Here is a 22,942-nt window from a genome sequence, read left to right on the forward strand (position 1 = left end):
TGGGTAACTGTGAGCATCACAAAACTGAAAACAGCATGGAAGTAAACTTAGATTCTTGTAAGATAAAGCTGTTAATCTGATAGAAATGTAACTGAGATCTTTTTGAAGAAGCTCCCTGAAAATGAGAGTTATGAAAGGATTACTGAAAATCAGAATAAGAAGATTCTTTCCATGTCACATTGACTTCTGCTCATTATGTACTCAATAATACCAGTTGTATGAATAACATATCTAGTTTGCAGCCTGAATGTATCAATATTTGCATGTCTCCTAGTTGATGGGAGAGGGACAATAGTGTATGTTGGCTGGCAAGGTAGTCTCTAGATTAGGCATCTTGGATGGTATAAATATTTTGAGCATGCTTGGAATAAAACTGAACTTGGGCTGTCCTTGTGGAATACTTTCACAAATATGTTGAAATTAACTGGTGATTATCAACTAGTAGGGAATCCTGCATATGGTTTTGGCATAAGGAAACCTGTTACTACTTTTTAATAAGAGGAAGAGAGAATAGGCTAGTATGTTAGAGCCTTGGTTGACCAAAGCCACAATAGGTATTGAAGGTCAATATGCATGACTCCAACTGTTGATGACTACAGTGCACATAAGAGCAACATCTGGTAAACAGCAACAATATAGGAATGAAAGAAAGATATGTTGTTTGTGAAGCTAAGAGAAAAAGAATGGATGTTATAGATCTCAGTGGAGGTGGTCTGACTTGTGCAGGAAGCTGAAGGTATAAGTTTAATTATGAACAAAGGACTAAAATGTGTATCAGAAAGCATGACTTGGTAATATCGAGACTGTTACTGGTGCATGTGAAAGTAGAAATTTGTAAGTTGCTGATAAATGATAATGGGACTAATGAATGAATTAAGTATGAGTTTTTCTGGGGAAAAATGTATAACATTCTGAATAAATAAGATCCATGAGAAAAAATCTACCAGGTGACATGAGTGGATGGGAGAGAATGAGATGAATGAGTACAGAAAAAGTGTCTGGATCATTTGGCGATTCAAGAATGAAGGAGAATAATGATTATTTAGCAAGTATCTTCTTACAAAAAGTTCTGTTTATCAAATATGTAGTTTAAGCATAAGTCTATCCATGAATGCACATGGTAAAAGATTGCATGTAAAAGCATGACTGCGTTTATTGTTTAGATGAAAAATGGTGAACAATAAAGGGTGATGAAAGGTTCTGAATGTGGGATATACCACTGTTTAATAAAGACTGCATTTTGGAAAAAAAGAAATAAAGATGAAAAGCAAAGACATATGTGAAAAAGGTCTAAATAAGGAGCCTGCAGCAGAATGACTAGAATTAAAAATAAAAATGATTAAATGATTTGAGCTACAACTGAAATGAGGGGGTCTTGGAAAGGGTATTTTGGAGATTTGCATGGAAATGGTAGTGATATGTAAAAAAATAATACAGCTGTAGATGGAGGTGGCATAACTGGAAAAATGTTAAAAACATGATTTGTTTAATGTGTATGCGAAGAGTGCATCTGTCCATGGCAATTGGAAGAATACCATTAATATGAACTCATACAAAGTAAACAATCACAAAAGTGAATGGAAAATCTACATGGGGATTTGTTTGTTAAATGTGCCTGAGGCCTTTGACAGAGTTCAAATTGAAAGGGTACAAGAAATGAGACTGAACAAAACTTGGTAAATGCAGTAGCACTGCATTGAGCAGGAGTATGTAAATCTGTTTTTTGCACTTCAGCATGTTACTGAAAAATGTATATGAGAAAAAATGTATTGTATATTAGTTGATTTAGAGAAAGTGTATGATAAGTAGATAAGCCTGAATTATGGAACTTTTTGCACAGCTATGGCATGGAAGGTTGGTTGCTATTTATGATAAACACAGTGTGTAAGTAAAGCACACATAAGAATAGATGGAGTACTTAGCAACTGCTTCCACATTGAACAAGGGATTATGGGGCACCCTTATTTAATATATTTATGGATAAATCTATACAGAATGCTTGTGATGATAGTAGATGTGTGTGGTGATGGTAAAATGGTATTACACATTTACATGTATAATATATCCATACACATCAGCTGCATTCACTAGCAACCCTAATAACATGCCCCCCTCCCCCCCATACATGTGAACTGCTTAAAGTGCCTTGTAATAAAGCATTCACAACAAGCTGAAACTGGCCCTGAATGGCAACAGGGGGAAGAACCAGACAGGAACCAATGGCCCAGTAAACCACATTGTTTGTATTCACTGACCATATCTCAAAGATAGCACAGCTGCCATGCTGGCCTAGCAGGAAGGGTTGAATAAGGTCACCCAGATGAGTAAGCCAAAAGTATATAAACTATGGTTCTGCTTTTGTTCAGGGCTGTTCAGCAAACTGCCAATGCTTTGCTAGGAGCCTGCAGTACACTGTAGCTGTTTGCATGCTTAATAAATTTATGATGTATCTTCAAAGTAATTTGGTTGATTTAAATGAGCTAACATGTACATTTACATAGTTGTGTTTCAGCCACAACTATGTAAATGTACGTGTAACTGATACAGATGATGCTGTATTACTGGCTGAGAACCTGAACGATTTTAAGCAGTGTTAAATATATTGCATGATGCAATGGGAAATATGATTCTGAAAATTAATACATCAAATGCCAAGGTTTTTGTGTCTGACAGGGCAAATGGAGTGACCAATGGCAATTTATATATCTAAGGCAAAGGTTATAACAAGTAGATTAATTTGTGAATCTTGGTGGAATGTTTACAAAAGATATGAAAATAGAAGGAAAGTTATGTTAAGATATGCACAGCTGAGTATAAGAATGTACTGTACTTCTGTCCATTTTATTATATTAAAGTGAGAGTCTGGTATGTCAGGAGAAACAGAAAAGTTGAATGCATTGGGAATAGTTTACTTAAATACGTGTGGTAAAATAAGAAAAAAGTCAAAATGAATGAGTGTGGATTGAATACAAAAGTCTGAGGAAGTCATGGTTGGATGGAGTTGATGAAATCCTCCAAAAGAGCAATGTAAGAATTAAAAAAAAAAAAAATGGTGGAAACAAGGTGTATGGGTATGGTTTGTAAGGATGGAAATATATGAAGTGAATAGTAGAGTGAACACTGTTGGTTTAAACTAGATTCATTTTTTTCTCTTATTCCTAAATTCCTTTAATTTTTGTCCTTTTTCAACTACATTTTATCTTTTTTTTACTGTACTTTTAGATACTTAACTTTTTTTTAGTGTCGCTTCCTCAAAAGTGAATAGTACGATTGGTATGAATATATGTATGTGTGTATTATTGGCTCAGAGTCAGTGGAACTGTGCCGAGAGTTGACTTCGTATGCTGTTTTCTTACTAATACATGGTATCAGGACTTCTTGGGGAGGTATGGTGAACTGAAGACAGCTCTGCGAAAGCGGAGCTGACAACTGCGGCAAAGACCAAGGAACCGGTGAGGAGACCAGTCCCTTGGAACCTCTCTGGATAAGGAGAGGATGGGAGATTGCACACATGTGCCCCAGATGGCAGCTTCTCATGAGGAGACCGCAGGACAGGAGTTTTCCATGGGCTTGAGTGCTGGGAGATGATGAGATCAGCCATCTTGCTTGCAACCATGGCAGAGACTTTTAAAGGACACTAACTTCACAAACCTCACTTTCTAATCACTTTTGGAAATTGCCTATTAACTATTCTAAAGCCATTAGAGACCTTCGGAATGACTGGTTTCAAAAGTCTTCATCCAGTGAGCTTATCTTCAACTCTGAACAAAAGAAAAATTAATTACAAACTTAAGAACTTAAAGAATTTGAAATAAACAGGAAAAAGCTAAATAAGATTTTGATTTGAGAAAGTTATAAATAGATTAAGGGTCCAGATAAATTTGGAATATTGACTTTTACTATAAGATGTTGGAATTAACTATAAAAAATAAACAACTTCTTGCGGGAAACAGATTTATTTTGGTTATCCTGGCAATTGCAAGTCATAACAAAATATAGTAATGGTTTTAGGAACTGGTCACGAGAGGGGACTAAAGATTTTAAGAAGAAAAAAAATAAAAAACCTGATGTCAGTTAATACTGGGACTTACAGAATGATACAAACCTTTATAACATTGGAAATATTAAAGGAGATCTTTGAACAAGTTAGTAACTACAATATCAACACTGTCAGTAATTATGTCTGCTTCTATGGATAGACTATGTCTAAAAGATGTTAATGAAGGAATGAAAGATGTGGAACAAATTTTATCTGATAAGATAAAGAAAATACTGAAAATGGAACTACAAATGATGGGCCAAGAGAATGATCTGGAAAAGGACACTTTACTGAATATACAAAAGAAACTGGCTGAAGTTTTAAAAATTAAAAGGGAAATACAAATGATAAACCAAGATAATGACCTGAAAAATGTTTTCTTATTAGATCTACAAAAGAGGCTTGTTAAATCCTTGAAGAAATCTGTTCAATGGCATAAAGAAGAATTGAAGAGAAATAAAATCATACAACAATATTTGATTAAGGATTTTTTCCCCCAATGATCTAGCAACACTTTATGGAGTTTCTGCTAACAGCAGGATTGAAAAGTTGATGTTCTATGGATTTGCTTATAGATAAGGGATGGGATATGGGATGAAGAGATCTCTGTTTAACCTTATAGGGGGTGAAGAGTTATTAAATTTGTGTATACTTCTTGTGATGAAGATTGGAAGTCACTTCTTTATATATTTCTTCTCTTTTTCTTCTTTCTTTCCATTCTGTTCTCTTTCTTTCTCAAAGTTGATGGGGTTTTAGTATTGGGGATTTTATTTATTTATTTATCATATTTATATAGCTGCCCATCTCACACAAAGTGACTCTGGGTGGCGTACAACAATTAAAAAATTAATACATAAAAACAATTACACATAAAAAATGGTAAAAACACACAAAATAGGAGGGGATAAAATTAATAAGGGACCCATTGCAAGATCTCCCTGGTCCCCTGGGAGCCCCAGGCCTGATCACATAGCCAGTTCTTGAGGGACTTGTGGAATGTTAAGAGGGATGGAGCTAATCTCACTTCTGGGGGGAGAAGATTCCATAAGGTAGGCACCACAGCAGAGAAGGTTCATCTCTTGGGGCCTGCCAGATGTAGTTCCCTGCTAATTAACCATCATATTTACAGCAGGAAAGGATTCTCTGGGCTTATCTACATTGCCTGGTTGTCCTGTCATTAGAATGAGCTAAAGCCACTTTTTGAAGGGCTGGAACGGATAAGATCTCTCTTTCCTCATCCCCTCCCATTATGAATGTGATCTCCAGGAACTTTTTCCAGCTGTGATTTTAAAGTACTGGTTTCCCAGTCATGATTTAGAAACCACAATGACCAGATTCAGAGAACAGACTAACCTGCAACCAAGCCAACCAATTCTCCAGTGCCATCTGTGAAGTTTCTGCAATGTTTCCTTATTAATATGAAGATTTTCAACTTTTCTCAGCACTGGTAACAGACAAAGCTACCTTTTTGCTATAGTTGTTTTGCTTTGTTACCTGTGGGGTTCAGAAGAACCCACTTCTATTGGCTTTTCTCATATCAGACTTCCCACAGGTATTTAGGGCTTTGGGGAGAAGACAAATGAGCTTTATTGCTTCTGACAAGGCAATCTGTAACTCTTTTCTTTCTTTCTCTTTCTTTCTTTTTCTTTCTTTCTTTCTCTTTCTTTCTTTTTCTTTCTTTCTTTTTCTTTCTTTTCTTCCTTTTTCTTTCTTTTTCTCTCTTTCTCTTTCTCTCTCTCTCGCTTCCTTCCTTTCTCTCTCTCTCTCTCTTTCTCTCCCTCCCTCCCTGGTTTCCAAATCCAAACAAAAAGGAAATAGGTGTCACCCCTTTCTACCCTAGGGAGTGTTTTGAAGATTGCATCTTAACATGCTTATTAGAGTAAACTTGTTAAATTATTTTATACCATAATATTTTTAATTTATTATTAAACTTGTATGCCACCCATCTCCCCCAACGGGTAACTCTGGGCGGCTCACAATAACAAAAAAGAAAAAACACACCAATCCAACAGTAGCTAAAATCCATAAATAATTAAAATACAAACATACATTAAGAATGTCCTAAAAAAAACCCTGTATATTTTAGCACTAACACCTTCAAGATGCTGGGGGGGGGGGGACCAGAACCCATCACCATCAATATAGTACAAAAAGTCTTGAATTCTAAATGGCTGGTTTGTTTTCTTATTTATTTAATTTTATTTATCAAATGTGTATGGCTGCCCGACTCACAAAAAAAAAAAAAAAAAGATTCTGGGTGGCGTACAATATAATAAAAACATTCATTATAAAAACTATGAAAAGCATAAGAACAAGAGAGGATGATGTTAGACACAGTAAGACAGCCATCGCAAAATCTCCCGGGTCCCCTGGGAGCCCCAGGCCCGATCACTAGCCAGGAGGGACTTACGGAATGTTAAGAGGGATGGAGCTAATCTCACTTCTGGGGGGAGAAGATTCCACAAGGCGGGTGCCACGGCAGAGAAGGCCTGCCTCCTGGGAACCACCAAATGTGATTCTCTAGTAGAAGGGATCCGCAGCATGCCTTCTCTGCCAGATCTGATGGGATGGTCAGATGTAATTGGGGAGAAGTGGTCCCTCAGGATTTTACTTCGTAAGCTGCCCAGAGTCACTGTGTGTGAGTTGGGTGGCCATATAAATTTGTTAAATGAATGAATGAATGAATGAATGAATGAATAAATAAAATAAGTTTTGTTTGTACTAGTTTTTACTACTGTAACTAAATTCTTAATAAAAATTATACTAAAAAATATTTGGTAGAAGATGTGGGATTTTTTCTGCAAAGAAACAGATGTAATGCATCCATTCCACTTTTAAACGTTATATATTTTTCAGAAAGGGCTGAAAATACTGCCCCTACTCCTGCAGTGATGTCATAATATAACTCTAGCATCCCTCAGCACTTGACGGCAAAAATCAAAAATTGAGATGCCCCCTGAATGCTGATTTCAGTCTAAAACAAAAAGCAGTGGAACACAAACTTCTGGACAACTGAACAAATTAACTATCAAGCTACAACACATCTTTCCCCTTCTTCATATCTTTCTGATACTCTTCTGGCACACAGAAATATTTTCCTAATATCTAGGTTTTCAATGGCATGATTGACTGATTGGTGGTCTTTCTTCTTGCACTGACAGCTGTTTATCTCTGAGTAATTTGTACCATTTAAACACTGTCTTTTTAATGACAAACTAAAAACGAGAGCTGCAAAAATCAGAAGTCAACTTGGCTTTGTGAATCATTTCCATCAGGATTAATTTGGGCTATATGACTTTCGGAGATATTCCGTGATCCAAATTTGCTATTGAATTGTGCAGACTGAAATTCCTGTGCAATACTCTTAAATACATGTTATTAAGTATTGGACTAGGATGCGGGACACCTAGGTTCATGTCCATCCTCAGCCATGACATCTCAGTGAATGACTTTGGGCCAGTCATTGTCTCTCAGCCAACTTATTCCCAAGGTCTGGTCTACATAGTGGGGCTGACAATAACATACCTTCTTGAAAGTGATACCTCATATATTCCCCAAAATTGCATGTATCATTCTGGAATATTGAAGCTGCTAATGCCAAACATAAAATCCCTTTGAACTGAAACCTCTTCTGGATTTATTTATTCATTTATTTAAACTATGTACTGCCAAAACTATGTCTCCAGGCAGTTTCTAATCATAAAAGTATAACAAAGTTTAAAAGCCATAATGTACACTCCACATAAAATGTTTAAACAATGATAAAAATTATAATATGATGGTATTATATATAGAGCAACATCTGTTCTTGAAAGCTCTAACTAAACTAAACTAAATCTTGGCAGTTTTTCCAAAGGCTATCAGAACATCTATGTTCATAAAAGCATTTGACTAGAACATGTTACTAATATCTGTCATGGCTTTGGACTTGTCTTTAGCCTAAGAGCTGTTTGATACTGGGTAACAGATGACAATCTAGGGTAATATTAAAATTCTCTTTCAAATCTACATATGCTCAGTTTGTGCCACTGGGATACCACATTTAGTTAAAAATGGAGGATACCCATTTAGACTAAGCAATCTCTCTATAAATTTAGTATTTTGTAGAGTTAAGGCATCCACTTAGATGTATTTTCCACTTTGTAATGTACTACTGGAATGTATGAGGGACATTAGCAGATACTGTAAGATACCAGTTATGAAACTGACAAAATGAATTCTATATAATTTGTAGCATGTATATTCTTGGGGCTAATATCATCTGTAGATGTCTCTGATGACTCTCCCCTAATACTAAAAGTCCTCTTCTTTCCTCCATTCACATATTCATGGATTGTTTCTTCAAAAAGACATGAAGTAATTAACTACATTAGCTCCTTTCCTCCTTTTCCATTCTCTCCAGACCTTCTTAAATTTATCCCTTTTCTACTGATGATTTTATAGGCCAAACCTCTAGAGAACTAAACTGATTAGGCAATCAGTAGTATAACACTCTGCAGAAGTTGAGCCAGCCATTAATGAAACAAGGAGCAAATGATTTTCATTTCTTTTACAAATAATTTTTCCTAAGGAAATAAAGATATTTTTTATACCTAGTCCACTAATCTGCACATTTCTGCACTGAATTTTAGTGTTTTTAATTCCTCTGCCTATATTTCAATTTCACTTATTGCAAACTAGTTCCCAAATATATTATTTTAGTATGACTAGAAGTAGCAAAATTCAGCAACTTCACATCTGTTTAGTGATATGCAGTGTAACATATAGTGTGTGTTATAATCCTCAAATTAATCTCAATGTTGCTATATTATTATTTTTGTAATTGTTTTTTATTAGTCTTGTTTTGAACTGCTATATTGTCCAATTAAACGTCTAAGCTAGTCACATATGAGTAAATGAACCACACAATTACATAATATTTTTCTCATAAACAATAGCAATTACATGTACTAGCTGTAAGGCTGCTTTTGTGTGTCTGTGTGTGTGGGAGAGAGAGAAGGTCAGTGTTAACTCCTGGTGGCTGCCTAGGCGTGTCCTTGCAGTTTTCTTGGCAAGATTTTTGGAAGTGGCTTGCCACTGTCGTCTTTGTAGGGCTGAGAGGGTGTGACTGGCACAAGACTACCCAGCTGGTTTTGAGCCTAAGGCAGGACTAGAACTCCCGGTCTCCCAGTTTCTAGTCTGGTGCCTTAACCACTACACCAAACTGGTGGCTTTAATTTATTTCATTTATTTTTTAAGTAACACTCCATTCATGGGTCATAATATTTTCACTGAAAAAGTGTTTTCTTACTGCAATATAGGGTAATTCATTTTTTTAAAAGTCAATTTGAAAATAGAAAAAAGACAGTAGCTATATCTCATTCTCATTTTGATCCCTACTTCTTTATTATATAACATACAGACATTAAAAAATAAGGACCTTTATACTGTAAAATATTAAAAGAAAAAAGGCTGCAGCAGAATTTGCCATGTTGTATCTCAAATATTTTGAGTGAGTTGGTTTATGTTTGCTGAACAGGGCTCCTTTTGAGGCTTACAGCTGACAAGTTTGGAATAGTGCAATGCATACCGTAATTGCACTCTGTTTTATAGGGAGGCAACATACCAAATAGGCACAAGAATGTCAAGACTGGAAAAGTACTTTCGTCTGTTAAAACAAGGGTTCTTTTAGTTAACAAGAACACAGAGGGGACACTAACGGGAAAGTATAATACACAGTACACATTATATATGAGTGGAGTTAATGCGGTGGCCATTTATCGTTACATTGGTAAAGATATCTATGACAGACCATTGTAGCAGTTATGTACTTATTTATTTACTCATTCATTCATTCTTCCGTTAATTCATTCATTCCTCTACCCTACCATCTCAAATACGTGACTCTGGGTCGCTATAATGAATAAAAACAAGATAAAAACATTATAACAAAATAATAACATATACAGCAGCCAAGATAAAAAAAAAAAAAACACACCCAACAATTAACTCAACCATGATCGAGGCTCAACCACAAATCCTGGGCCCAGGCGCAGTAATAAAATCAGATTGTAAGGTCTTACGGGAAACCAGCAGAGTTGTAGCAAGTTTGATTTTCAGGGGGATGATGTTCCTGAGGGTAGATGCCATGACAGAAAATGTGTTCTTCCTGGGTCCTGCCAAATGAAACTTCCTAACAGATGGGACCCAGAGCATGCCTCTCCTATCAGATATAACAGGATGGGTAGATACAACCAAGGAGGGATGATCCCACAAATAACCTGGCCTCATACAATGTTTTGCAAGATAAATATTTTGTGGCTCTGTTATTTAACTTATATACACTTTAGAATGTTTTTTTTTAAAGCTGTAGGAGAATTCTTTCAAATGTAAATTATTTTGGAAGGATGGAAAAGGTGATAGATGCACTGAAGGTACAGGAATCAATCAATCAATCAATCAATCAATCAATCAATCAATCAATCTCACTTGAATGCATCCAATTTTCTATCACTAGATCTTTGCCTCTTGATCAGGGGTTCCAGGAATTATTTTTGTTAACCAACCGGTTCTACAGCCTGACCTAGAATGCGTGCGCGCACGCACACACGCACACACACACACACATTTTATATATATTGCCCGTGATAGAACCTCATCAAGTTCTCAGGAAACCCTATGGTTTCATGGAACAGAGTTTGAAAAAACCTGCTGCAGGTAACATGCAAGTGGCAACTGTGGATTTTTTTATTGTCCTCCCTGACATGTCACCCCATCTATATGAGGGAACTATTGGATCTTCCATTTGTTGAACTACAAGTTTTAGCATCCCTTTAGCCATGCTGGCTGAAGATGCTAGGAAATCAGATTCAGCAACTTTTGATGGCCAAACGTTGCCCATCTCTGGACATATGCAATATTCACTGATTCCAGAAAAGAAGCATTCTGTTTCCCTCTAGCATGTCAGAACAAGGCCATGCCTTTCCAGGAATAGTTTGGCAATTTCCAGAATAAATTGGCAGATCACAAGCTGAACATGAGCCAACAGAAAAACTGAAATTGGAAAAAAAGCAAAAGCAGTCCTAGACCTCAAAAGAAGTATGTTAATTCAAGGGAATTAATAATTCTGTGCACTGATGATATTACCTAGTGAGGTAACGAAATATTTGCAAGAAAACAACCAAGCTCAGAGAATCCCAAGGACTCCACAGTTCAACCCTGAGCTACACATATTCTCTTCTATTGGTAATAATTCTGTGCTGATCATACTGCATTAGAATATTGCATGCAGTTTTAGGCACCACATTTTAGACAGGACATTGACAAACTGGAGCATGTCAAAGGACAGCAGGTAATACAGTAATGGGTCTGGAAGGAAAAACCTATGAGGAACAGTTGGAGATGTTAGGTAAGTTTAACCTAGAAAAGAGTAACTGTAGGGAGACAATATAAAGTGGTGCTTAAAAGTTTGTGAACCTTTTTGAATTTTCAATATTTCTGCATAAGTATGACCTAAAACGTGATCTGTACTCCACACAAGTCCTAAAACTAGCTAAAGTGAACCCAATTAAACAAATGAGTCAAAAACATTATACTTGTTCGTTTATTTATTGAGGAAAATGATCTAAAGCTACATATTCGTGTGTAGCAAAAGTATGTGAACCTCCAGGATTATCAGTTTATTTGAAGGGGAAATTAATCAGGTGTTTCAATCAATGGGATGATAATCAGGTGTCAGCATGGGAAGTCCTACCTTATTTAAAGAACAGAATTCTGGGTATTCACTATCAAAGCCTCATCTTCACAACACAGGAAATGTGTCTTGGCTTGAACAAAGGAGATTTCTGAGGACCTCTGAAAAAGAGTTGTTGATGCTCACCAGGCTGGAAAAGGTTACAAAACTATTTCCAAAGTGTCTGGACTCCACCAGTCCACTGTCAGGCAGACTGTTCACAAATGGAGGCAATTCAACACCACTGTTATCCTCCCAAGAGTGGTTGACTGACCAAGATCATACCAAAAGTAAGGCGTGTAATAATCTGGGAGATCTCAAAGAACCCCAAGGTTACATCTAAGGAACTAAAGGCCTCTCTTGCATTGGCAAATGTCAATGTAAATAAGACCACCATTAGAAGAGCACTAAACAACAACGGTGTGCATGGCAGGGTTGCAAGGAGAAAACCACTACTGTCCAAAAAGAACATTGCTGCCCATCTAAAGTTTGTAAAGATCATGTGGATAAGTCAGAAGGCTATCGGAAGAATATTTTGTGGATGGATGAGACCAAAATAGAACTTTTTGGCTTATATGAAAAGCATTATGTTTGGGAAAAGGCAAACACTGCATTCTAGTATAAGAACCTTATCCCAACTGTGAAACATGGTGGTGGCAGTATCATGGTTTGGGCCTGCTTTGCTGCCTCTGGACTGGGATGGCTTGACACCATTGATGGAACTATGAATTCTGAATTGTACCAGCAAATTCTACAGGAAAAGGTCAGGGTATTTCTGAAGCTCAAGAGAAAATGGGTCATGCAGCAAGACAATGACCCAAAACACACAAGTTGTATGACCAAAGAATGGTTAAAGTAGAATAAAATTAATGTTTTGGAATGGCAAAGTCAAACTCCTGACCTTAATCCTACAGGAATGTTGTGGAAGGACCTGAAGTGGGCAGTTCGTACGAGGAAGCCCACCAATATCCTGAATTGAAGCTGTTCTGTAAGGAGGAAAGGGCTAAAATTCCTCCAAGCCGATGTGCAGGACTGATCAATAGTTATCAGAAACATTTAGTTGCAGTTATTGTTGCCCAAGGGGGGCACAACAATCGCTGAAAGCAAAGGTTCAGCTACTTTTGCCACACACAAATATGTAACTTTGGATCATTTTCCTCAATAAATAAATGAGCAAGTATAATGTTTTTGACTCATTTGTTTAACTGGGCTCTCTTTATCTAGTTTTAGGACTTGTATGGAGAACAGATCATGTTTTAGGTGATATTTATGCAGAAATATTGAAAATTCAAAAGGGTTCACAAACTTTTAAGCACACTGTAACTGTCTTCAGGTATCTGAAGAGCTGTTACCAGAAAAGAGAAGGCAGAATTATGCAGAGTTGTTCTAGAAGACAGGACAAAAAACAGTGGGTTTAAACTTGAAAGAAGTAGATTTCATGTGGACATACTTTTCAACAAAGAATCACCGACTTGGGAAATAGTGAAGTCTTTTATGTTGGAGCTATTTAAAAAAGAAACTGGATAGGCACCTATTAGCAATGCTGTAGTAATGGATTCTGAAACTGGGCACAGGGTTGCCAAGATAACTTTCTATATCATTTCCATATTCCATACTTCTATGTACTGGAAATGGTTTGAGAAAAATTCTGTTAGAGCTATATAAAAAAGAGAGAATAAAATAGCAACATTGTTATGATATATCATTTCAGCACATCTTTTTCTACCAATCACTCACTTTGCTTTCAAACCGGATCACCCATTCATTCTCTTCTCGTTTTACCCCACAAACTTTTAAGTATCCTATTCCCACTACAACCAATTTACGTTTATATTTCTCTTGCCATCCCCAAATCTTACTTTTGTAAAACAAGGTGGCCAGAAACATGCTTTTATATGGACCCATTTTTATTTCTTTTAACATTCATTCATTTCTCACACTATCTTTCAACTAACACATGAAACCGTGCTCCCATCTACCGATGTATACAAGTCTACTTGCTTGAATCTTTTGCTATTTTTGTATAACTTGGAGTTGATTATTTGATCAGTGAACCACAATGATCTTGGTCTTCAATACATTAGCTTTCGGATCCGTATTCTTCACACAATATAATGTTTATTGCTAGCCCTTTGGTTTCTCAGACCATAATGCACCATCATCTGCATACAAAAATACACACACATTCACCTCTCCAAATATTCATTATGCATTGATGTAACTGAACAATAACAGGGCGTACTACATTCCTTACTGCACAGTGCCGAATCTTTTGCTAAGCATTCCATTGTTATGCATTCTCTATTTCCATCATATCCTGCTTATCATATTTAGCAACTAACCTTCAACTACTTGAGAAATGAAAAAATATTCCATACCCCAAGCTTATTTATTTTATCACATGCTTTCTCTAACTCAGCAAACATAAAATTTACTTTTTTCTCTCTCATTCACCCAATGATCCACTGACCAGCAAACACTCAGGTCCACCTATTTCCTGCTTGACATAAAGTCACGCTACATTTACCAAATTTTGTTCGCTATCATTTCTTGTACAATTTCAATCAGCATTATGCCAAACATCTTCTCAAACACACTTAACAAACTTCCCATGCACATTTTGCATCGGTTTGTATTACTTTTCACTTCATATAAGGGGTCAGCAATGGCATTTTTCCAATTGTCATGCAGAAATGTACTCTTCACAGAAACATTTATTTATTTTCATAATTTATATGGCTGTCCATCTCACAACAGTGACTCTGAGGAGGGACAAAAAACCCCAACAGTTACAAACAAACAAGCCACATAAGCCATTCCATAAATTCACATCTATTTTTAAAACATTCCTCTAGTTACACTGTCTCCATCCACAATGTAGCCATTTTTCAGTATTCTCACAGCATTTATTACTTCCTTTTCATTGTTTTTTCATACACACACACACACGTTCATTGTTTTTTTAATTTTAGCCCTAACATTTGTAGCATTCATTTCAGTTCTACTCTTTGACATATCATTAAAATTCCCATACAAATCTCTAAAAATTGTCATTTCAGCACTCCCTCACTTCAGTTTCATCCCAGATCTTTTCATCATTTTTATTCTTAATTCTGTTCAATCTTCTGGAGGCTCTTTCTTTAGGGTTTTTCTTTCTTTCTTTTTTTTTTTTTTGCTAAATTTCACTCTCGACACTATTATATAGTGATCTGTCCTACATCAAAAACTTCTGATCACCCTTGTATCCTGCTCTAAATATCTCAGTCTTTCACCATAAATAACTCAATCATGCTTTTACAGCCATTTATTTAACATTTATATTAAAGAACAGACTTATGTTTAAACCTTTTTCCTAACATACTCACCAATCACCATTCTCCTTCATTCTTGGGTCATCAAATAATCCCATAACTTTTTCTATATTCTCTCAACTCATTCTGACCCAACCATTCACATCATCTCACAAAGTTTTTCTTGTGGATCACATCTTGCAACATCCCCCCCCCCAAAAAAAATACCACTTGTCCCTAATTCCTTATCACCATTCACTGGAGCTCAACATGCAATTATCACCAACCTACAAATTTCTAGTTTCACATACAACCACAACAATCTAGAGGAGATCAATTCATTCTTTCTCACATACATTTTAGACTTTCACTCATAATTAAATTTATAGTTTCCTGCATACAGTGTATTCATCAATTCCAATGAAGGTCAGGCACCTTCATTTAGGTCTGTTACATCCTCTGTCCTGTTGTCTTAGTTTTACACGCGTGTGTGCGCGCACACACACACACACAAAACAAAAACAAGTCTGATTTTCTTTTTTTCCATTTCTTTTTGCTTTTCTCCATATAGTCTTCTTTTATTTCAAGTTGAAATCATTGATGTGCCACAGAAAGCCAATGTGGTATAGCGGTTAAGGTGTTGGAACTAGGACCAACATTATAAACTCATCCTCAGCCATTAAAGTTGAGATCACCTCAACCTACCTCACAAGACAGTTCTTGTGCGGAGAAGCAGGAAGAGTGGATACTAGTACACTGCTTTGAGCTCCTGGGATATAAATCAAAACAAATAATAAAAGTAAATGTGCCATGGTCATCAATAGACACCACTGGAAATCTTGACCTCTGCTGCCCATCATGGCATGGGTCAAATTAGGTTTTTAAATACTGCGTTTTGATAAGAGGAAAAAATAGGCTAGATTAGCAACCAGAGTTATACCCATGTCACATCCTGCATTACCTGCCAATTGTAAGGATACATTACTGGTTGCTTTGTGGTATTATGGACAGTATACCACAAATGCAACCGAAGCCCGGCTTCATTTTTAAAGGCAATTTGGATCAAACAATTAATTACTAAAAATAATAAACATACACTGTTTCTGTTATGTTTTGCTTATATGACTGAATGAATGAAATCTTCTAAACTTTCTTATGGATAATATCCAAACAATTGTTCTACGTAGACAAATAGATACAGGCAATTCCAATGTTTTTTTTCCTATTAATACTTATAACACCAATATTACTACTATACTATAAACAATAGTAGTAACAATAAAATATTTTTAAAAATCCCCTCATTTTCAGAACTGTTCTCACTATGTGAGACTGAACATAAACCTTCTTTGGTTGCAAAGAAAAAGTTGTGAATTTCTTTGTAAATATGCAGCCTTAATCCAGCAAAGAAAGTACATTTATGCACTGTCATTTATGAGTAAATAGTGCTTAGTCTATTTTATATGGGGTTGTGGTTGTATGCCTTCTCACATATAGGCACTTCCACATCTTTCACCAGTTTGCAGTTTTTCACTTTTTCAGAAGTCCGTCTAAAGCAAAGTTTACATGAGGATGCCATTCATGATGCATGAAAAATAAGTACTGGTTTTATTCCAATTTCCCAATCCCAATTTCCCAAATAATTCTGGATTTATTTTTTAAAAAAGCATTGTAGCCTGTCTGACATCTCCAGACATGACTGAATGCTCCCAGCCATCACAAGAAGAAATGGGGCTCAACCCATAATTTACAGATTTTTGCTTTGTGTAGCTACCAGCAATAGATCAGTTGTTGCTGCTGGTGCTGGCAAAGACCAGCCTGGCAATTTCTCTTCTGAAAGACCTGATTTGGGGGTAGGGAGAAGATTAATTAAACTCAGAGAATTCCTCCATACAGCTAATGATACTGTAAATTATGTTTTCATGCAAGTTCTGACCTTATTCTAGTTTGGAGGGACCACTAACCACCACTATCTCTGTCAAGGGCCCTCTGTATGGTACTTTGTTTCCACTTTAATAGTTAGGATTTCTTTTTAATGCTGTCAAGATTATTCAAAGGTACATTTTTCTTCTCTCTTCTACAGGGTGTTGATTTTTGATTGTAAACAATGTATGGTTAACAAACATCTACATATTTGTCATAATGTTATAATGCCATCAAATCAGTAAGGAGTAGAATTCAGGCCTACAGATGAAGAAGTTAGACACCAGTGTTACTTCACTTAGCATCGGCACAATGAGGTTTGACCAAACCTGTAACAAAAAGAATGGGAGCCATAGCTTCTTTCTATGATTTCTAAGGAAGAATGATAGAAATCCTTTTTTTCTTTTGTAGCCTGTTAATCATTGTTCAGCTATTTTAGTTGTTTCATACAAGACACCTATCAGACTCCACAAGTACCGTGGAAACAGTATAGTGCCATTCTTAACTGGGGATAACTGGGGAGGATAATAGTGGATGATTACAACATAGAAAGAAGAGCTGTGTGTAATCACGGAGCAAGGAGAGATGGCAACAGATTAAGAGAAGCGAACCAAGGAATGCAAAACTGCATTTTGGATTTTCATATATGCTACTTGCCAAATTCTATTTCAAATATATTGCCTTCTAATTCTTCACAATATGTTCAGAATATTAACACTTCAGAAGTGTTTAATGACACAATTAAATGTTTTCTCCATAATTGATTATAACTATCTCCATATTCTATTTTAAAATGTTCTTGGTCAATACTAGGGCTAATCTCTTGTACAAGACTTCCAATGTGGTTTTCTAAAATGGTGTTTTTTACATGTATAGTATGCATGCATATATTTGCATATGTATAAGAAATACCTGAATAATAAAGCACCTCAGGCTACACTGACACCAAGAAAAGTAGTGTCTTTTTTTGAAACCAAACTGGCCATCCTATTTCTTTCTTCTTTTAAATCAAAGCTGAAATACAAATAGTTTTTAGCCATAAAATATCAAATAAAATATAAATGAGAGCAGTAAATGGCACATTTACTACGTTAACATGTTTACAGAACCTCCTTTCCTTCCCATTATAGAAACGCAATACATATTTCCAAATTATACCTATATCTTTATAGAGATATCAGCACTTCCATGAACTACAGACACATTTAAGAACATATATTTTTTATATACCTTTATGAAATACAAGATTTTAAAAGTGTTAGTAGAACTACATTATAGTATAATGAACTGCATTCATTATACCATAGATATATTGATATTCATTTTTTGTAACAAGATACACTTTTAATAGAAAAATCAAGAAACAGCATTTAATGTCTCTCATGCCATTTTTAAAAATAGAAACCTTATTTAAAGTTGATTTTGCAACATTAACTCTTCTGAAATATGCACTACTATATCTTTCATTTGTAAACAGAATAAGTAAGAAAAATGGAATACCAGGAAAATAATGTATGTTTTTGTAGGAAAATGATAAACATGCTTGATTCAACATTAACAGTGCTGCCTTGAGGAATGGGACATAAAAATCTCTTTTATAAGGCACTTTCCTATAAATAGTGACCTCAATTCCCTTGCTCCTGTGTCCTAGTTATTAACATGGCACTGAATAATTTGTTACAACAGAAAAACCTAATGACTATTAATATTAGTTTTAAAACAATAGTAGTCACTGACATTAATTCTGAACAAATCTCCTTTTGTTACTATTTAGCTAACGGCTAGGTGATTATTGACTGGGTATGGTATTATTTTGGCATATATTGACGGCCATATTAGCAAATGGTGAGTTATAATAAATTAGCTTTTTGATGGCTACCCACTATCTAACATACAGGAAAAAAAATTTACTGCCTACTTTAAGTACACCCTCTGTATTTTTAGACACATCAATAACATAATATAATGTAAATTTCTTTAGAAGTTTCCTCTGTTTTTCTCAGAACTAATTACCACCAGGGCAAATGTTCATTAAGGGATCATAAGACTGCTGTTATATTGTGGTAAAAATTATTCATAAAATATATATATAGTGTGTAACCTTCATTACTATACGGTATACAAAGGACAGCATAGATGTATTAATTACTTTCTAGCAGAAACAGACTGCTTCATTTACAAGGCAAAAAGAAAATGTTCCTTGAATCACTGTAAAGTAATTTTTTAAAAAATCAGCATAAGTTAAACCAGCAATTAGGATTGAAAACTTAAATAGCATACACAATGTAAAAATGGGATTTTGACTTGTTCTACTGATTATAAAATATTATACTCAATTTTTAATTCTGCACTTGATGAAGACTACTGATGATAGTCTTCATCAAATTTTAAAATAAGTTTCAGCTTACTATTTAAATAGCATTAAAATAAGTGCTGGTTATCATGCACAGGCTATTTTCTATGTTTACATTTGCCAGTTTTAATAATATTTTTGAATACCGTCAATGTTTGGAAGACATTTAATCACTGAAAAATCTGAAACCACAGTGATTTTTTCTTTAATATAGTTGCAAAAATCTCTGCAATACTGTAATCTAACAATACATTATTTTCACTATTTTCAAAGGTATCTAATACATTTACCACAGCAAACTGATGCTATAGCTGGAAGGCACAACATATTCCTATATTCATTTACCTGGGAATAAATCTACAGAGTTTATTAGAACTTAATTCCTAACACATATACAGGACTGAATGACAACTGATTAAAGTAATGTGCACAAGAAGAGTGTTAAAAGGGTGCTCCTCAGTGAGATTCAAATTATGTAAACATAAAAATGAACTACTCCTAATGAATACCATATTACTATCTGAAGTTTTCTCTACATGCATTTTAAATGTCTTGATCCTTCAGAATAGCATTCACAGACAAGGCAGAGGATGTAAAGTAGTACAAATCTTATTGTTTCAGTTATATATGAAATAAAACCAATGCCTGCTGGAAGTTTTAATCAGTCCCTCATATATCTAGTAGATTTTTTATAGGGAAATTTCAATGTAGCATTTTCCTGCTCCATTCACTATTTTCCATTTATATCCTTAACCCCTATGTGATGTTTAGCAGGAAACTATTTTAAGCGTATACACAGGCTTTTACTGTTTTTTTTTTTGTAAGGAAAGCACTGTGAAAGAAAGTATATGCCTTATCGCAAGACTGCAGCTTTGCATTTCATTGCTATGATAAAACACCAAAGCAAAAGAAAGAAAGAGAAAGTCCCACAACCTTACAAGACAAGCACAATCTTAGAAAAGGATTAGAATTTGAAATAAGCTTTCTCAAAAACTAATCAATCAACTCCTACTGTAATATTAGAATCAGCTCTTAAGAAGGCTATTTCAAACCTTCAAGGTTTATTACATATTCCATTATTGACTACAGTAACACAAACTCTCATACACATACCATGTCAGGTTGCATACAGCTGGGATGAAAACAAAGCTTTACATCCTGCTGTGTGCAAGCAGTTGACATTTTCCTGAAAAAAGGATGGTGATTTATTTTTTTTTAAAAAGCAAAATATTTAATTGCAATACCACATTTTAATGCTTTTCTTTAGCAAAACTGGATATTTCAGTGCTTTTTCTTCTTTTTACACAGTATATATTTAACTTCTACAGTAATTTATTTATTCTCTAAAGTGTGTTACAACTGCATTCAGTACACTACACTTACTATCAGTCACAAAGCTTTTGTCCTTTATTTTAGACTACAATCCTGTTTACTCCCACCCAACTCTCTAGTCTGACTGGGCTGTAAAAATGTTTACTCCCACCTAAACCTCCCACCTAAAAGCAGTAAATCCAATATACGCAGTCACATCATTATAAATATGTGCTGCACCAAGTTGTACAAATGACAAATAATTATATAAGAATGTTTATATCTGAGCAATGAACTAAAATCATACAAAGTTCAAGTATACAAGTAAATCTTATATCAAAAGGAAATGATATCCAGACCAATTACTTCTAGGCAGAACTTTAAAGTCTTTGGTCCCTTAAGATTCTTCCATAATAATGTGTTTGTGTATATGAACACTTTTCAAAATTCTCCCTCATAATCACTAAATGCCTAGATTTTCTTTACTAAAAATCAGCACAGAACCCTCCTGTGGAAGAAAGAGCTTCTGTCACTGTAGATCATCAGCTCAAGACATGACATAACTCTTGTCAATTTGAGCATTCCGGGAGTTTGGGCAAAGGAAACTGCCAATTCCTGTCTGTGACGCCATTACCTATCGAGATAATTGGAAAAAGTTGCTAATTTCCTATCAAAGTTTCTAAGTACTGGTTCCAGTAACAGTAATTCAGCCATGAATGCTCCGTTCTATACCTTTAGACCCAAACTCAGAATATTCAAAATGCTGGACAACGCAGGTGCTTCTCCAGGGTTCCCAGTGAAAAATGGGGAAGGGAGAACTTCAGGAGGACGCGGCTGGCTTAAAACAAAGACCCGTTTGCCTCCTTATGCTCTTTAAAGGCAATCGCTTTAAAGGCGGCGAGTGCTGCGAATGATTTCTCCTCACCGCAGCCTCAAAAAGCAGACCCTCGGGTCCCCGAACTGACAGGCCCGCAATATTCGGAAACCCAGGTCCGGCCAGGAACGAGCAGCTTTCCCCGTGGCTGTCGAAGAAAGTTTCCAGCACCGCGCCAAGCCCAAGCTTCCTACGACCTCCTTTGCACACCAGAGATGCCAAGAGGTGGCTCCCGCGACACTCCGAACGCGAGAGGAGAGGCACGCGAGCCCTGCTCCCTTGCAAAAAGGGAATGGGAGGGAGATCAGTTAGAGCGGGGGAACTATGGCCCAATCTCAAAGCAAACCCCTCACGTTAAACTCATCTAGAAGGATGGCAAACTTATGAGGAACGTCTAAGCTTGCACCAAACGGCAAGAAAAGAAGGCGGCAGAGATCTAGGCGACCGCACGCCCTCAAAATCCGGACGCGATAGCCTCGCAGCCTCCGCAGAGACTGCCGAAACGAGGAGGGGAGGAGGGAGTCGCCCCAGGCAAAGCGGACTTACGAGCGGGAGGAAGAAACTCTGCGCCACCACAACCAGAGGTAAAGGCTGCTGCAGGTACACCATCCTGGCTCCGGAGTCTTCAAGAGAGGCGTTCTTCGCCTTGGCTGTGGCTCATCTCCACTTCGGGAGGCAAGGCGGAGCACAGGGACATTCCACGACGCCGGTTCTCCGACGCCACCGCCTTCTGCTCCCGCTTCGGGAGCCTGCTCTGCACGCGCGCACGTCCGCGAAGCAAGGGAGAGTAAGAGAGACGCAGGAGCGAGCGGCCGGCCGGCCGGCCAGAAAAGAACACCACACCCCCAAGCGAATGTCTGTCGAGCTCACTCCTCCACCGCAGTCAGGCGGCGCTTGGGTGCGACTTTCTTTCGCGCTGGTGTCCCTGGAGTGGGTGGGTGGGCTGCCTGGCTGGGGAACGGGAGGGAGGCAGAGGCAGGAAAGACGCGGCGTGCAGTTCGTCTGGATTATAAACGCGAACGCTCGGGAAGATCCCTGTGGGGAGGCAGGAGAGAGGGCGGCGGGGAGGGGGGGGGGACGCGAACTCGTGCGCAATGCCGCGGTGAGCGTCGAGCGACTCCGCGGTGTCTCTCTTTTCTCGAGGGAGAAGGGGGAGGGTAGCTGGGAGGCTTATTCGCCCTTGGCGGGAAAATGCGGCGAGGAACCAGAAGTGGGTCTGACTGGCCCATCTGGGGCGTATACTTTGGGAGCGGAGATTGGATGTGAGCGAAGCTTTGATCCCTGACTATGGACAGTGCTCAACAGCACGATTTGGGATGGGCGGGAGATAACCCCTAGATTACCAATACTATTTTATTCACCGGCAGCCGTGTAGGCGGCGAGACTTGAGGAGAAAAGTGATTCTGGGCACTCTGGAAGAAAAGTTGAGTCCCCTAGCTTA

At 36.9% G+C, this 22,942-nt stretch overlaps 1 protein-coding gene across 1 annotated transcript in view; it reads right to left on the reverse strand.

Annotated features, from left to right (window-relative positions):
* The window catches only part of NXPH2 (neurexophilin 2), a 44,388-nt gene extending 21,929 nt beyond the window's left edge, over positions 1–22,459 (reverse strand). The window contains exon 1 of the mRNA XM_025170470.2: positions 22,048–22,459. Coding sequence (XP_025026238.1) covers positions 22,048–22,110 — 63 coding nt within the window. The 5' untranslated portion in view covers positions 22,111–22,459. The remainder of the gene's footprint in view (positions 1–22,047) is intronic.
* Positions 22,460–22,942: the final 483 nt, after the last annotated feature.

This window comes from Python bivittatus, unplaced genomic scaffold (assembly GCF_059951505.1).
Source record: "Python bivittatus isolate LINGU-HERP-01145 unplaced genomic scaffold, Pbiv_v1 ctg000480_np1212, whole genome shotgun sequence".
NCBI classification, from domain to species: domain Eukaryota; kingdom Metazoa; phylum Chordata; class Lepidosauria; order Squamata; family Pythonidae; genus Python; species Python bivittatus.